A 16780-nucleotide genomic window follows, 5' to 3' on the forward strand; every position below is an offset into this window, starting at 1 on the left:
AACAATTTTATTGAGATATAATTCACATGCCATACGATTTACCCACTTAAAGCATCAATTCAATGTTTTTTAGTATAGTCAGAGTTATACTGTCAATGAAAATATTCATCTTTGACCATATTTATATGTGAGGAAACAAAAAGACACTGGCTTAGAGTAACATCTAACTGGCAGGTCGGGGGCATGGCAGCAGCTTGTCAGGAGCTGAGCTTCCAGTCCAGGCCTGGATTCCCTTCATGAAATTAGTCACCTGGGAGCAGTGTAGCCTAGTAGTTAAACAGCAGATGCTCACCCAGGTTAGACTTGGGTTCAAGGCTTGTTGGCTTGAACAAGGCTTGTTTTTGCTATCTACAAGCTATGTGACCTTTTGTAAAATTTCTTGGAGCCTTGGTTTCCTCGTTTGAAAAATGAGGACAAGCCAACAAATGAGGGGGCTAACTCACCTGTAAGATCCCTTCCACCTATGTAAATTAGAAGCGTCAATGAGGAGGGAGAAAAGATAATTAAAAATAAATTCTCTGAGCATCCAGTTCATTTGACAAAAGGGATACGTATTCCCTGAAGACAGGGGTTCACATGCTTACTTTGTACTCCCTGAGCACCTGGCACAGGTCTTGGAATTCCTGAACGATGGGCCTCAGCCTGCTTGAAGACAAATGCGTAAAACGACCCTTAACAGAGGCAGAGAAGGGTGGAAAGAGGGCTGGGAGGCAGGGGGCAGCGGAAGCGACAGGCCTTTGGGGGTTGGCTCAGAAGTGGGCAATCGCCCGGTGAAGGGAAACACAGGTGGGAGGGATCAGAGGCAGCTCTTCCCCCAAGGCCAAATTCAGCCTCTGTGTGAAGGCTAAAGCGGAGAAAAAGTGTGTTTGGAACCACCGTTCTGAAAACAAATCTTCAAGCCGCGTTGTGTGACATGACACCACGAGTGGCCCTGCTGCAACTCTCCGCTCCTTCCGACTTCTTCGGCTGGCTCACCAGTTTTGGTATGCTCCGCCACTATAAACCTCCTTCCTCCAGCTTGCGATTGGTACAGCCCAAACTCCGGGAGTTGGAACCCAAAGAAAGACACGCCCGTTGTCACGCCCCTCTGTCTGATTGGCTGGTGAATTTAAAGATCCGGCCGGTTATAGGATGATTCCCTACTCCTAGTATTTGAAAGTTCCTAGTGCCCACGCTTAGCTAACTGGCCGGCTCTGTTCAGCGCGTTTCTCCGAGTGCCGGTGCAAGTGAGTGTCCCCGCGATCCCGGAGATGGGAGACAAAGTTCTGATTTTTCAGAGGCTCTCTGCCGGGAGGGTGCAGACAAGTGGGTCAGACGGAAGAAACAGGGATCCCCGGGCCCCAGGATCCCTCGCGATTCTCCTAGGCAAAAATCCCCGCCCACCTTAAAGATTCGGGAAGTCAGAATTTTGAAGTCACAATAACCCTGACTTCTGCCACTCGTAGCCTCTCTCAGTCGGCTTCCACGGAAAATAGATTGACCCGGCTGCGTATAAATTAGTGAATATCTGGAAGACAGAAGGTCCTTATTACAACTCAGTCCCCTGCTCATCTCTCCACGTGAGCTTCCCCCTGCTTCTTTGGAAAAGGGCTCTTAAGATCCCCTTGCCTGCCCTGGGCCTCTTGGAAACAGTCTTCTGTTTTTGTTCAGGAGCCTGCTTCCGCGGCTTGTCAGACAGCCGAGGCTCTCCAATCCTGGATGCATTTGATGCTGCCCATCCACCGCTCTGGAAATTATTGCGTAGGACAGTAATGTCTATATGAATTCTGGTTGGCCCAGGTCCCTTTTACCGTCTCCGTGTCCCCTTCGTGTTACCAGTGACAGCCTGCCTCCGTGACCTTATGTGGCCTTGACCGGTCTCCCGTCAAAGCCTCTATACCACCTATTATGCCCCCGAGTCCTCGTAACCCTTGTGCTCCCGACCTCTTGCAGACCTGCGGAGGCGGTGGCGATGCTGTCTGCCAAGACGGCGCCAGCGGAATTCGAGGACGCAGACCTGCGGTGTCGCGTGGCTGTGGAGGAGCTGAGCCCCGGCGGGCAGCCGCGAAAGCGCCAGGCCCTACGCACCGCGGAGCTGAGCCTGGGGCGAAATGAGCGCCGCGAGTTGCTGCTGCGGCTTCAGGAGCCTGGCCCCGCCGGGCGGGCGCGCTGCTTCCCTCTGCGGGCTGTACGACTCTTCACTCGCTTTGCAGCGGCCGGGCGCAGCACGCTGCGGCTTCCGGTCGACGGCGCTCCCCGAGCTGGCGCAGTGCAGCTGCTGCTCTCCGACTGCCCTCCGGACCGCCTGCGACGCTTCCTGCGCACGCTGCGTCTCAAGCTGGCCGCAGCCCCAGGTCCCGGGCCGGCCTCCGCCCGCGCGCAGCTGCTTGGCCCGCGGCCCCGAGACTTCATCACCATCAGCCCCGTGCAGCCCGAGGAGTTACTGCGCGCTGCGCCCACCCGCGTCCCGCACACCACGCCGGTGAAGCCGCCCACGGAACTCCGGGGGCGATCAGAGACCAGCGCCAGCGCCGTGAGTACCGGAGAGGGGGGCGCCTTAGGGAGTGGGTGTGCCACTGAGTTGGAAGAGAACCAGGAGGCCCAAGTTTGGGCAGGTGGGGGGTGGATGGTGGCAGTATTGGAGGGGTTGCTGGCTATCTAAGAGGAGATGCCCATCAGACATCGGAGGACGTCAGGGATGTGAGGATGGTGTGTGTTTCCCACAGTGTAATTCCTGAGTAAGCTGGAATAGGAAAAGAAGCCCCAGGTAACGTCAAAAGAGAAAGAGAAGGAGGCCTAGAAAGAAAAGTGACTTCAGAATTAAAAATAGGAAACTATTCGTCTTGGAGAAGCTTAGAAAAGAATTGGTCAGCAGTGTCCAGGCAGCCAATGGGTTTGATCAAATGGGGCGGTGTATGCAAAGTGTGGTGGGTTTGTGAACTAGGGCAGATGGATGGTAGACCACAGGGGTTCCAGACTACGCTGGTGAGAAGATGAAGATGGAACAAGAAAGGGGTCCTGGCCACGCAGGGTTTTGCTGGGGTATTTTGTTTTGTTTACTTTTTTTTTTTTTTTAAGGAGGCCTCACACCCAACATGGGTCTTGAACTCAGGACCCTGAGGTCCTGTTCCATCAACTGAGCCAGCCAGACACCCCACTGCTAGGGTATTTTGAAGTGAGAGAAATAGGTCTGTGACAGGAAGAGAAGTGAGAAGGAAGGACCTGTGAGAGAACCAGGAGATTTAGGGAAACCAGGGGAGGGAGCTGAGGGAAGACCCAGACCCACTTAGTGCAGTCACCAGGGCACCAGGGATCAGTGGAGGGGCTTCAAGGAGTGAAGCCAGCAGAGACCTAGCATTGTACCCAAGCTCAGGTAGGAAGCCCTGAGACAGTCCTGTCCCCTCACAGGAAGCCCCAAGGTGGCCCTTGCCTGTGAAGAGGCTGAGCTTGCCCCCCAGCAAACCACAGCTTTCTGAAGAACAGGCTGCTGTGCTGAGGATTGTCTTGAAAGGCCAGAGCATCTTCTTCACTGGAAGTGCAGGTAGTAGAGGGCAGAGTAGGGGCTGGGGGAACAGAGATGGGATAAAATAGAAGAGCAGGTGGCCCTGACTTTACCTTCTGCCCAGGGACAGGGAAGTCTTATCTGCTGAAGCGCATCCTGGGCTCGCTGCCTCCCACAGGTACCGTGGCTACTGCCAGCACTGGGGTGGCAGCCTGCCACATCGGGGGTACCACTCTCCATGCCTTTGCAGGTAAGTGGGAACCTCTAGGGCTTGAACTGGAAGCAAGCCAGGCCTCTGAGAAGGGAGGGAGAGGAAGTAAGGGTTGGGACACAGCTAGGGTCTCAGGCTAAATACTGTCACTCACATCCCTCACAGGCATTGGCTCAGGCCAGGCTCCTCTGACCCAGTGTGTGGCCCTGGCTCAGCGGCCAGCTGTGCGGCAGGGCTGGCTGAACTGCCAGCGGCTAGTCATTGATGAGATCTCCATGGTGGAGGCTGACCTGTTTGACAAGCTGGAAGCTGTGGCCAGGTCAGGATATGTAGTAAGGGCTGTGTTCTCGTGGTTTTCCATATGAAACCTGTCTATTCCAGCTCTTCAAGTACCCTATGCTCCTCCCCAGAGCTGTCCGGCAGCAGAACAAGCCATTTGGAGGGATCCAGCTCATCATCTGTGGGGACTTCCTGCAGCTGCCACCTGTAACCAAGGGCTCCCAGCCCCCAAAGTTCTGCTTTCAGGTATCACTCACCCTCTAGCCCTGTCCTCCATAGGTGTTTGCTCTTCTCCCTGATACCCCTACCCTGCCCCCTCCTCCCCCCCGCAGGCCAAAAGCTGGAGAAGATGTGTCCCAGTGACCTTGGAGCTGACCGAGGTGTGGAGGCAGGCAGACCAGACCTTCATCTCTCTGCTGCAGGCTGTCAGGCTGGGAAGGTGGGCCCTGGTGAACACAGAAGGGGCCATGGGATGAGGATCCGTGTGTGGGTCACAGGAGAGCACAGGGACCCAGAGAAGGGGGGAAAATGCTTCATGGCCCCGTAGGAGATGGTCACTGTATGAGCGCTGGGACCCTGCCTCCTCCAAGGTTGGGTCCCCATCACCCAGCACAGGCCCTGGCACAGGGTAGGTGTCAGGAAAGTGTGGGCACATGGACACACAAGAGGAAATCAGAGATGTTAACACTCTTATTTCACGAATGCAGAAACAGAGCTTCAAGGAGGTGAAGTACCTTGCCCAAAGTCACAGCCAGTAAGTGACTGGACTGGGATTTGAAACTGGCCTGATTCTAAAGCCCAAGTTCCTTCCACTCTCAGAGCCTATAGGGTCACTTGATGAGGGAAGGAGGTTGCTAATATGATCCCATCCCAGCTAGGACAAAAAGTTGAAATGCCAGGGCTACTCTAATGTGAGAGTGGACAGGAGGACAGGAAGGTGGAAGTCATGGCTCATAGCTGGGCCTTGAAGACCTGGGATGAGATAGGGGAGCAAGTGGTGGTGGTGAGGGGCTTTCTATGCTTAGGGACCCCTGTCAGACAGACAGGTAGGAAAGTGCACAGCACACACCAGCGTGTGTGGGGAACAAGAGGAAAGCTGAGTGGCAGAGCAGCGAGAGATGGTCCCAAGTTTTTCCCCCTTTTTCCTCATGATTTGCTGTTGTTCCCAGACTTTCTCATGTGGAGGAAGCCTTGAGATAGAAACACAGGCTAGGGGCACCTGGCTGGCTCAGTTGGAGAAACATGTGACTATTAATCTTGGGGTCCAGAGTTTAAGCCCCATGTTGGGTGTACAGATTCCTTTAAATAAATAAATAAATAAACTTTAAACACACATACGTTAGATTGTTATCCCCAAAGCAGTAAGCAAGAGGCTGGAAGATTATAGGCTGGAGGCTGATCTGATTATAGGCTACCAGTATGACAGGGTATCAACATCAGCACCTTGTCTAGATCCTCCAAACCTCTGGCCTATGCTCACTCACCATATCCAACTTTCTCTGGAACACTGGGGTGGGAGGGTAGCTAGCTCCTACCTGGAGGCATTCACAGGGAAGGGTGCCTGCCCATGATCATTCTCCATGTCTGGGGTCCAAATGGCGAAGGGCAAGTTGGCCAGGACATCTTACCCTGGTGTGCCTTTCTACCCCCTAAGCCTGAACTATGGCCTATTGCGTGGGCCTTATTAGCCATGTGCCCCGCCTTCCCTGGTGTTCAGGGGATTACTCTGCCCTGACAGCTTAGCCTCTACAGGTGCTCAGATGAAGTGACCCGCCAACTCCAGGCCACAGCCTCCCACAAGGTGGGGCGAGATGGGATTGTGGCCACGAGGCTCTGCACTCACCAGGATGATGTGGCCCTCACCAACGAGAGGCGACTACAGGAACTGCCAGGTGATCAGGGAGCCAGGGCTGGGCAAGACCATCTGGGAGGAGCCATCAGGCAGGTGTGGGCCCTCCTCCCCCAACAGCCTGGATATTTAGGCCCCCAACTTCTCTGGCCATAAAGGCCTTTACATTTATAGATGTGACTGTGACTTTGAGAGGCATGACTTTGAATGGGTCAAGGTCACTGAACTAGTAAATGTTGGAAGTAAGACTTGAACCCAGGCTCCTGATTCAAAAGCCCCAGGTTGCCTGAACTGTCCTCACTACCTCCTTCCATATCTTGGTCTAATATATGTTTTTGGAAACTGAGCCACAAGTCAGTGACTTATAATCTGTTTGCGCAACTCTTTTTTCCTAGGGGAGATACACAGCTTTAAGGCCATGGACAGTGACCCTGAGCATGCCCGAACCCTGGATGCCCAGTGTCCAGTTAGCCAGATCCTTCAACTAAAGATGGGGGCCCAGGTGAGTGGGAAGCAGGGCCCAGACCCTGGAAGCCTGGGCCTCTCCTGTCCTTGCACCTCTCCCCAGGCTGCTCCACAGCCAGAGGGCCTAGCTGTGACCCCAGAGAACTCCCTCCCTTCCTCCCTCCTTCCCATCTTCAGCCTCCCATTGCCGTCCTCTTGCTAGGCCTGGGGGCACCAGCAGCCATGCTTTGGACAAGTCCCTCTCCCTTGCTGAAGATCAATTTCACATCTGTGTAGTGTGAGAAAGCGCTGCTTCTTCCCATGATGTTGAGGTCGACCAAATGGGAGACTTGCCTTGGGTTCCGAAGGGCACTTAAGGGCCGGGAGAGGGGTGGCAGGACCTGGGGCTGCCCTTCATGATTGTGGCTCATATACATATCCCATCACAGACATGATCATTTTCAGAGCCGTGTGAGGTCTGTTATGTTGTTGCTCTTTACCTCTTCCTGAGGCAAACAGCAAACGTCATTCCCCTTGACACTAGGTGCAACTGAGACCGGGGAAAATAAAGCAGTTTGCCACAGGGGTCATAGTCAGCTAGTGGCAGAGTTAAGGATTAGGTCTCAGTGCCCGTCCATGAGAGCCCCCAGCCTCCTGGGACTGCTGCAGCAAGCGCTCGAGCTGAGGCGGGGCGTACGAATGGGCTGCTCTTCATGCCTCAAGTCCTCTTTCCCTTGCAGGTGATGCTGGTGAAGAACTTAGCGGTGTCCCGGGGCCTGGTGAATGGTGCCCGCGGGGTGGTCGTCGGGTTCGAGACAGAGGGGAGAGGTAGGCAGTGGGGGAGCAGTCCTGCAGCTCGGGTTTGTGGCAGGGCCCTGGGGTATGTGAGGAGGAGAAGGCCTGCTCCTCACCTGAGTCCTGAAGCCGGGCCAAAAGGTGGCGCTTCTCCACACCTCCCTCAGGGCTGCCCCAGGTACGGTTCCTGTGTGGAGTCACCGAGGTCATACGCGCTGATCGCTGGACAGTGCAGGCCACTGGCGGCCAGCTCCTCAGCAGACAGCAGCTGCCCCTCCAGCTGGCCTGGGCAATATCCATCCACAAGAGCCAGGTGAGCAGCGAGTGCAGGGGACGGAGATGGGGCAGGGCAGGTGGGGACTGAAAAGACCTGGGGCATGTGGAAGGGGGTTCTTAAAGGCTTTATGGGGATTCAGTTTGCCCTGTATGGAAAGATGCAGATCATTGCTTCTCAGCCTTTTGGCTAAGATCAAGTGTAGTGAAAGTTCCAGACCAGTGGCAGAATTAGCCTTTCTTTAGTGCATTTCCCATCCTGCTTCCTCTCCCTTTCCCAAACACATAATCTTCCCTCTGCCATCTCCTGTCCTGCCATTTGGTGAGCCACTACCAGATGTTAAATTTAATCCTTACAACTGTGTGAGGTATAGCTGTGATAATCATTCTTGTTAGAAGATTGTAGCCTGGAGGCCGATCTGATTATAGGCTACCAGTATGACAGGGCATCAACATCAGCACCTTGTCTAGGTCCTGTCATCATTACAGAAGAGGAAACTAAAGCTCAGAGTGGTTAAGTAACTTATTCAAGGTCACACAGAGAGTGAGAGGCAGAGACAGGATTCATTTCCATGCCTGTCTGACCCAGGCCTGTGCTCTTTCCTTTCACCCCCACCCCTCTACTGAATTTGTGTCTTTTGGACCTCCTCCTACTCAGACACTCAGCTGCTGCCAATCTGTTCCTGTGCCTTGAGAATCTCTAGACTGGGTGAGGAGCTCCAGAGGCAGTAGCTGGGCTGGTATAAGTGGGGTCACGCTCTCGGGCACAAGGGATTTCAGGCTGAGCTGGCTCCAGCTCTGTCTCCTCATTCCCCCAGGGCATGACCCTGGATTGCGTGGAGATCTCTCTGGGTCGTGTGTTTGCCAGTGGCCAGGCCTATGTGGCCCTTTCCCGGGCCCGCAGCCTGCAGGGCCTGCGTGTGCTGGACTTTGATCCCATGGTGGTTCGCTGTGACCCTCGTGTGCTGAGCTTCTATGCCACCCTGCAGAGGGGCAGGGGCGTCGACCTGGTAAGAGGCAATCACCTGATGGTGGGCCATATGGTGTGGGAAGCCTGGGAGCTAGGACAGAGAAGAGGCCAAGGGACCCTAGGTTAGGGACGGCAGAGCCTTCTCTGGCTCTGTTGGGAATAGGGGCAAGAAGAAGGAGATGCTGGCCCCTGGGCTGTGGCCTTAGGGGACAGCATAAACCAATGACTGGCTTTCTCTGTCTCTGATCCAGAAGTCTCCACATGATGATGAGGCAGCTTCAGACCAAGAGAATGAGGATCCAAACCTTTGAGCCTCAAAAGAGAAGACAAATGATGGTCTCCCCTTCTTCTTCCTCCCTAGTGGGCCAGGGCCTTTTGGGATAACTGGGGGAAGATAGTGTCTCTTTCTCCCTTCATGAGTGCTCTCAGCCTTCTGGTCTGTCCTGGTCCAGGTTCAAGGGAGAGCACTTCTTACCCCTTTGCCAGCTCTGCCTCAGTTTCTCCCCTTGCCCTGGGTGAGCTACTTCCAGGGACAGGAGTAACCCTTTCTGTGCCAATGGGGAAAGGGCTTATGGTGGCATCTGGTGTTATGGGACAAAGCTCTCTGTGAGGGCTGGCCCAGGGCCACACGGTTGTGAGTGCTGCTCTCTTTGGGCTGCAGAGAGGAGAGGCTGAAGACAGGTGCTTCAGGATCAGGAACAGGCTATAGGAGTCCTGAACTGGGAGACTCAGGCCAAGTACAGGCCCCAAACAGAAGGGAACCTGAGGTTGTCATCACAGCTAGACCCAGGACAGCACAAGCCAGGACAAACACTCTCCTGAGCTTAACCTGAGAACATACAATGCAAACCACGTGCCTGTTACCTTAAGCTGCTTTTTTGGAGAAGAAATCGTATTTAGGGGTATTAAGATGGATGTTCTCAGATCGTATTTATTTAGGACAAATAAACTTGTAAATTATGTAAGGACTGTGAGTTGAGTCTTCTGCTCTCTTTAAGAAGGCATCCCATGGGATACCTGGGTGGTTTGGTTGGTTAAGTGTCCAACTCTTGATTTCCGCTCAGGTCATGATCATGGTCGTGAGATCGAGCCCCACACTGGGCTTTGCACTGGGCAAAGAGCCTGCTTAAGATTTGATCTCTCCCTCTCCCTCTGCCCCTCTCTCACACTCACAAGGTCTCTCTCTCTCTCTCTCTCTCTTTCTCTCTCTCTCAAAAAGAGGCATATTCCTCCCTGGGACACTGGCCTTAAGTATTGCCATGATCATCTCCCTGTGGATACACACAGAGGTGTTTGCTTACATCATGATGGCTGAGCTCACGGTACCCTTATATGAGCTTTTATTAGGATTATTGGTTATTTGGAAAGCTGACTTACCCAAGATTCAGACTCACAACGAATTGACAAGGTGAATTACCATTGCCCAGAAGTCAGACAAAGGCACACGAGAGAATTCACATGGCAGGAAATAGGTCTGTCCCAATGACTGACTGTTGGGAGTCTCAGTTGTAACTTTTTCACTTTGTGCCTTGTTGAGGCTCCAGCTTGAATGTTCCGAATGGGAAGGGATCATCAACAAACTAGCTTCAGCTGTTCAACGAGTCTGATGGAAATTGCTGAGGGGCCCTTATAGTTTGGTTAAAACAAGGGTTCCCTGCTTATGAGTAAATGTATTTTAAATGTGAAATTGACGATGGTAAGAGGAGTGAAACCGTGCTGGTTGTAGGAGGACATGAAATCTGGGTACTTGAGAGCATTTATCCGTGTCTTCCAAAAGCCAGCAGAGGCCCCAGCATACAAAGCATGTGCTCAAGGAGTGTTTGGCTAAATGTTGGGGACCATGGATAGGGCAGACTCAGTGCTTTGCTGCTTTGGAAGAGCTGTGGGTCCTCAGACCTTGCCTGGGGGCTTTGTGGAAGAGGCAGGGCTGCAGACTGTGGGGAATTTGACAGACGGTCAGGGGACAGACCTGGCTTTCCATCTGATTTTGCCACTGGCCAGCTGTGTAACTTTAGGCATGTTACACAGCCTCTTTGGGGGTTTCCTGTATAAAGTGGAGGTGGTAACTGTGACTTTCGTGTAGCATTGTTGGGAGAAAAGGGTAGCCACATGGCAGGAACTCGGTCCGGAGCTGTCATTAACGTTTATGATTACTATTATCACCATAATATCTGGTTCCTATGCTCCTTTGGCAGACAAGATGTGGTGCCAGCCTCACTCCTGTATGACCCATGTCTGTCTCCCTCTTGTCACCACTCTTCCTGATCTTGAGGAGTTGATTGTTTTTCTGTAGCTTGAACCCTTTTCTTGACCCCAAATGGAAAACACTCCTAGGAGGAGCCAAGCCCATCAGGGTAACCCCCCACCAGAAATGGGCAATCATGGTGGCCTTTAAATGTGGTGCCATTCGAAAGTCAGTGTTTCCCATCTGCCTATATGACCCAGCCCTCCTCCAGAACCAGCTATGAGGAGATCTCACCATGACCCTGCCCTTAATGGGGCTTACACTTGGGCTGCTCCTCGCTTTTTTCACTCTTTCCACTTAACAGTTTGGGAACCATCCAGTTCAGCACAGATAGCACTGCCTTGTGCTTCCTAGCAGCTCTGCACCTTTGGGGATCCTGGATGGAAACAAAAGACCCTGACTCAAGATAATGAGCAGAAAAGGAAGGTAATGGAAGGCTAGTTCAAAGAACTGATATGAAGCCAGAAACCCAAGCTTGGTTACAAGTGAGAACCAGAGAAGCTAGAACAAATAGTGAGAGCGGAGCTGGGAGCAGCTGGCTGGGGGAAGTTCTTTGTACCCTGTACACAAGCACAAGCATCAGCGAAGGAATCCTGTACTCTTCTGCCTCCTTGCTTCACTCAGTCCACACCTAAAGGCAGGTGCAGGTATGTGGCTGGTGGAACTTGGTCTCCAATGCAAGTCCTGCAGCTACTTAGCAAGAGTACCTAGCAAGAGATCGAATATGCCATCAGGTATGAGGGGAACAGGGCTTCTGCGGAGAGATGAATCTCCCATCATCCTCCAGAGCCAAGCTGTTGAAGATGTTTCAGGGTCCTGGTGACGCAGCTATTTCTTCTGCATCCTGTCTGGGGCTCTCCTCTCTGGTTGCACCCTCTATACACACTGCTGCGGCATGCCCCCACGCCTACCCCCAAGGACTGATTTCAGCTTTCCCTGGTCTCATATGGATTTGCCATGTAAAGATGTCTTCCTTATGGGATTGCCTGTATACCAGACAGTCCCTTGTTGTGAAGATGCTCTCCACAAGGCTCCAGAAAAAGGCACACATGTTCTCTGTGAGGGGGTGCTGTCCTCAGGCTGGAGGGATATGTGTAAGGAACCTCACAGTTTATGTTCTTGACATCTAATTTAATCTAACTTCGAACCTATATCCCTGAGGGGGTAGGGAAACCCCATCTTAGAATTGAGGGCTCCTCATCCACCCCTAGTTTCACACAGGCTGGGGGTAGGGCTTGCAAGAGCAGGCCTCTTGTGTCCATGGCCTCATGGTGGCCATTGACACCCACAGTGACCAGCTCCATAGGCCTTAACTGTACCCAGGCCTTAGGGAAAGGTAGGGTGGAAGACAGGTCGTAGCCTCTCCAGCAGCCTCAGACTCTGCCCTCTGGAGCCCTGCTACCTCCTTATGGTGCTCTCAGGGTACCTTGTGATCAGTCACCCCTTCCTAGTCTTGGGAACCCTCCTCTCTGCCTCTCTTTCCCCCCAGCGTAATCCCCTCAAGGAACTGGAAGCAAAAGCCAGGAGAGTGTGTTCTCAGGTAGCTTCTGGATTTGAGGCAAAGAAGCTCAAAGGCCTAGTGACCCTGCTTAGGATATGGGGGTGGGGTGGACAGGTAAGTATGGTCAGAACAAGAGAAAATGTCTCCAGTAATCACTGTCATTCTGGAATAAAAGAGACTTCCCGCCCAGCCTGTGTGTTCATTCACATGTTCATTCCACAAATATTTATCTATCAAGCACCTATAATGTTCCAGGTGCTGGGCTAGATGCTGGAGACCTCACAGTAAACCAAAATGACACGGACCTAGGGTGCTTATAGTGAATACAGGGAGACAGATTTATAAACAAGCAAGCAACTAACTAAGTGATCCAGTAAGGGAGTACCTATGGGTGAGGAGAGCTGGCTTAGAGGAGAAAGGGACTGGAAGGTGGGTGCCTTCCTCCTGCATGCCTCCCTAACTTGTTTCTAGCTACACGTTTCTAACCTGAGATGCCCAGATTAACCCCTCATGACTCACCTCAAATATCACCTGTGTTCCCAAGATCTAGCCTTGCTTCTTTGTAGAAAAGTGGTTCCAGTGTCTGAGCACATCCGCTGTCTTGTCCTTGCTTGTGGGTCTGTCTCCTGCACCAGAAAGCTCCTCAGAACAGGACTGAGGCCCCTGCTTCCTGCAGCTGGTACACCCAGCCCAGCCCATGGACTGGGGCAGGCCAATGGCATGGAATGAACAAAGGAATGAAAGAATGCAGAGATCCGGCAGTTAGGGGGCCAGGGGGCCTCCCACCTGCCTGAGCATACGGTTCTGGTGATGGGTGTTCTGTGCCTTGCTCGGGAGACCTTTTGTCTTCCCTCAAGTTTCCTAGTCATGGGCATTTCCCATTCTTCTCCCCTCCACTCAGGTGGACAGGTTGGAGAAAAGCATTTAGGAAAAGGGAACTATGTAGTACAGAGGCATAGAAGTGTGAAAGATGGAGCTTGACATCCCACTTTATTACACTGGAAAGCAAGAGAAAATGGCTGTTGAGGGAGGCAGGCCATATTCCTGAGGAGGCTCAACACAGGAGTGAGAGCTTCTCCTGGGGCTAAGTCCCACTTTCTGCTGCCACTCCCCCCCCCCCCCCCCTTCTGTGCCTGAGGACGGAGCACTCAGTAGTGACCTGCCTCTGATGGTAATTAGCAGTTCACAAGTCTGTCTCCTAGAATGAGGTGGAGCCTTTGGGAAGCAAGAGACCTGGCTTTGATGTCTTTGTGCCTTCACAGCACTCAGCGTGATGGGCTTCAGAAAAGAGATACTTAATAAAATATTTGATAAATGAAAGAACAGGTCCCCTGAGAGGCATGGATGTTTACTCTGATTTTGCATCTCTGAGGCCTGGGGAGCTAGGCAGTGGCTCGGCGGGAACTAGAACTCCGTGCCCTGGCCCCCAACTGTCTTCCTAGAGCTAGAACTCCGTGCCCTGCCCCCCAACTGTCTTCCTGGAGCTGTCCAGAGGAAGTAAAATGTGGGGCTGAGTTGGCAGACAGACGGAGTGCCCAGCTGCACCCTACCCTGGTAGGGGGGCAGGGGACCCTCAGGGGAGGGCTTAGCTAAGCATGATCACATCTTTCCTTAGGCCCTGGCATATTTTGCCCACCTCCACGGGGCCAGTGGTCATGCTCAGACCCCCAATCCCAGAGTAATAGGCCCTTCTGCTCCTCAAGCACCACACACTGAAGACCACTAGGTGGCACTAAGTGGTTACTTAGTCCCTTCCCAGAGACCAGGCGGTCCTTTGTCTCCTTGCTGTGCTAGGGCAGGGCTCAAGGACACCTCAGGAGCTGGGTGCTTAGTAGGTGTAGGGAGAGGGAGGTTCCTTTGTTGAGAAACTTGCACTGGGTATGTGTGGAGTGCCTCATGGTTTGTGTTCATTAGCCCTCTTGTTCATTTTTCCACAATAACCCTGAGAGGACAGTGGGACATTATCCCCACTGTATGGAGACAAAACTAATTTCTTGAGAGGTTAGATGACTTGGCTAAAGCCACACTGCAAACTGAGTCTAGAACCCAAGTCCCAGCTACAGGGTCCTGGGGTTTTTGCAAAGTCGGCAGAGGATGGCTCACGATGGCTCCACTACTTCCCGTGTGACCTTGAATATGCTGCCTAAATCCCCAGCCCTAGTTTCATCATCTGTGAAATGGGTCTATGAGCCATTAACGGAGTTAGGACAAGTGGAGAACTGGGGTGGAGCCAGGCATGGGTAACCCCTACAGTTAGCTCCTGTTGTCTTCATTACACTTACTTTAAGTGGCCACCCTGCACTGCCCCCCTCCTTCCCTCCCAGCCTCTTGAGTGGCCCAGAGAATAACAAAGAGAATTAACAGATCCAGAGTAAATGAATGTCCTCTTTCACAGTCTTCCTTCCTAGGGGACCCAGGCTATGCCCACACACTATGGAGAAGGGGAGAATGAAGGTCCCCTCCTTCCCCCAACAAATATAAGTTCCCAGCCCTAGTCAGTGAGTGAATTTATCAAAAATGGTCCTCTTCTTTCTTCTGTCCTTTTTTTTTTTTTTTTTTAAAGTAGGCTCCATGCCCAACATGGGGCTTGAACTCAAAACCCTTAACAGAGCTTTGACAATTCTTTGAGGGAATCTTTAGACTGCAATTATTGAGGAGGAGACAGGCTCACAGAAGGTGGGCAGTTCACGGTTGCTTAGCTGTAAATGGCAGAGTCAGGCCTCACCCAGGTATTCAGAGCCTTTGAAAAAAGGAGCAAGTATGGGTGCCTCTCAGCCCCCAGCTTTGTCCTAGAAACCCCACATTCAAGACTCCATTTCTTGGGGGCACCTGGCTGGCTCAGTCAGTAGAGCACACGACTGCTGATCTCAGGGTTGTGAGTTTGAGCCCCACGTTGGGTGTGGAGATTATTTAAAAATAAAATCTTTAAAAGGGGAGTGGGCAGCTGAGTGGCTCATTCAGTTAAGCGTCAGACTCTGATCTCAGCTCAGGTCTTGATCTTGGGGTTATGAGTTCAAGCCTGTGTGGGGCTCAAGCCTATTTAAGTTAAAAAGAGGGAGAAAAAGAGACTCTATCATTTCTTAATGATTCCAAGAGCACCACCTGCTGGGGCAGAAATGGCTGGGCGGGGCCAAGATGGAAGGGGAAGGGCTTGGACGGATACCCTGAATAGGGAAGTGAACTACAGGTGCCAGACAAGCTGGGGTGGGAGGGGGCTGACGGCTAGCCCACCTCCATTCCTCCAACTCTTACTCCCTTGGCTCCAGCTCCCTCTTGCCAGGAATGCCCCCTCACTTCTCTCCAGGCTGGCCGGTGTTGGGTTTAGTAAGCAGAGCCCCAGCTCACGTGGTGGGTATGGGGTGAGGAGGGCATCCAGTTACATGCTGGGGCAAGGAGGACAGGCAAGGGCAACCTGGGGGCAGGAGCCAAAGACCTAGGAACTGATGGTGGGAGCAGGTGTCAGGGGGAGGCCCCAAGACACTCCCAATCTGTGGGACACCCCACCCCCCCACCATGGGGGGCCCTATCTTCTGGACTCAATGCCTCTGTAAACTCCTGGCGACTGTCTGTTGTGGAGAGACCATGGCTTCTGGCATCTGATAGCTCGTGCTTGTCAGTTCCCTGAGCTGGGTCTGTTTCCTTATCCTCAGAATGGGGTAGGGTGGGAATAAGCCCGGTGTCCTGGGATCCTGCTGGGTAAACTAGAAGGGCTATGCACACCCCAGAGGAAGTCGTTCTCTTTCTTTTTTTACCTCTCCGCCCAGGGTGGCCTCCTCCCCCGCCCCTCACCCTGGGCCCTGGCACAGTACTCCATGCCTATTTAAGGCAAATCTCCTGATCTCCTTTTAAATAACATTCACTTCTTGTTGTGGAGAAGAGAAGAGAGGCCTGAGCTTAGGAAAAGGGGAGGGGAGCCTCAGACAGCCCATCAGAGAGTGGGAGGAAGGGGATGGGGGTTGGGGTGAAGCAGGTATGGGAGGTCCTTGCCCCACCCCCCATTCCCAGCCTCCCATTTGGTCCCTTTTTACTGAATAGGCCCTCGATTGGCTCAAACCTCTTTAGAGGGGCTAGGGAGCTCCCAGAATGCTTCACGCAGCCCCTTAAAGGCAGTGGGGGTGGGGAGATGCTGACTGATGTCAGTCCCAGGGCCTGGGATGTGTGTATGCTTGGGTGAAGAAGTGCCATGACCAGGATGACCAGTAAAGGGAATAGGAGGGTCTGGGGTAGGAATGACATCTGATCTCCACAGCTTGCCCACTGTGAGGCAAGAATCTGTTCTTTCTAGAATCTGAGGCTCAAGAGACCTTCCCAAGGCCACACAGCTAGTGAGTGGAAGAGTCTGAAATACAAGCCTGGCCTGGCTCAAATGTAATGCTTTCTCCCCTTTATGCCAGGTCTCCTCATGCCTGGGGCTCTATGTGATATCTGACAGTGACCCTTACCAGGGACAAGACATCCTTGAAAGCCTCCTGCACGTGCACATACCCTTCCTGTGCCTGCAGAGCTCCCAGGTGGGGGTCCCTGACTGCTTCCCTTCTGCCTCCCTCCTCTTCTGTCCAGGCTTACCACCCCTCTTCTTCCCCTTCTCTGGGCTCCAGCCTGGCCCAGAACAGCTCACCTGGACTTTGTTCACATACAGAGAAAATTAGAGGTGGCAGGTGGTATGTCCACAACCCTCCAGAGGAGGCGGGCTGGGCACCTTCCCCACTGCAAGACCCCTGCAGGGCCCTTC

General features: G+C 52.9%; 1 protein-coding gene across 2 annotated transcripts; it reads left to right on the forward strand.

Annotated features, from left to right (window-relative positions):
- The first annotated feature begins 874 nt into the window (after window positions 1-874).
- Window positions 875-9267, forward strand: PIF1 (PIF1 5'-to-3' DNA helicase). Of its 2 annotated transcripts, XM_039220053.1 has the most exons (14): window positions 875-1226; window positions 1446-1521; window positions 1933-2512; window positions 3388-3520; window positions 3606-3731; window positions 3858-4011; window positions 4103-4217; window positions 4304-4410; window positions 5724-5863; window positions 6216-6322; window positions 7005-7092; window positions 7227-7372; window positions 8151-8342; window positions 8554-9267. In XM_039220053.1, exons 3-14 carry the CDS (start codon window positions 1952-1954, stop codon window positions 8611-8613), a joined length of 1929 nt encoding a protein of 642 aa, XP_039075984.1. In that variant the 5' UTR covers window positions 875-1226; window positions 1446-1521; window positions 1933-1951; the 3' UTR covers window positions 8614-9267. The 2 variants fall into 2 exon arrangements, with proteins under 2 accessions (XP_039075984.1, XP_039075994.1); XM_039220063.1 differs by lacking the exon at window positions 1446-1521.
- The last annotated feature ends 7513 nt before the right edge of the window (window positions 9268-16780 follow it).

The sequence above is a fragment of the Hyaena hyaena genome, unplaced genomic scaffold (assembly GCF_003009895.1).
Source record: "Hyaena hyaena isolate Hyena2069 unplaced genomic scaffold, ASM300989v1 scaffold_15, whole genome shotgun sequence".
Lineage (NCBI taxonomy): Eukaryota > Metazoa > Chordata > Mammalia > Carnivora > Hyaenidae > Hyaena > Hyaena hyaena.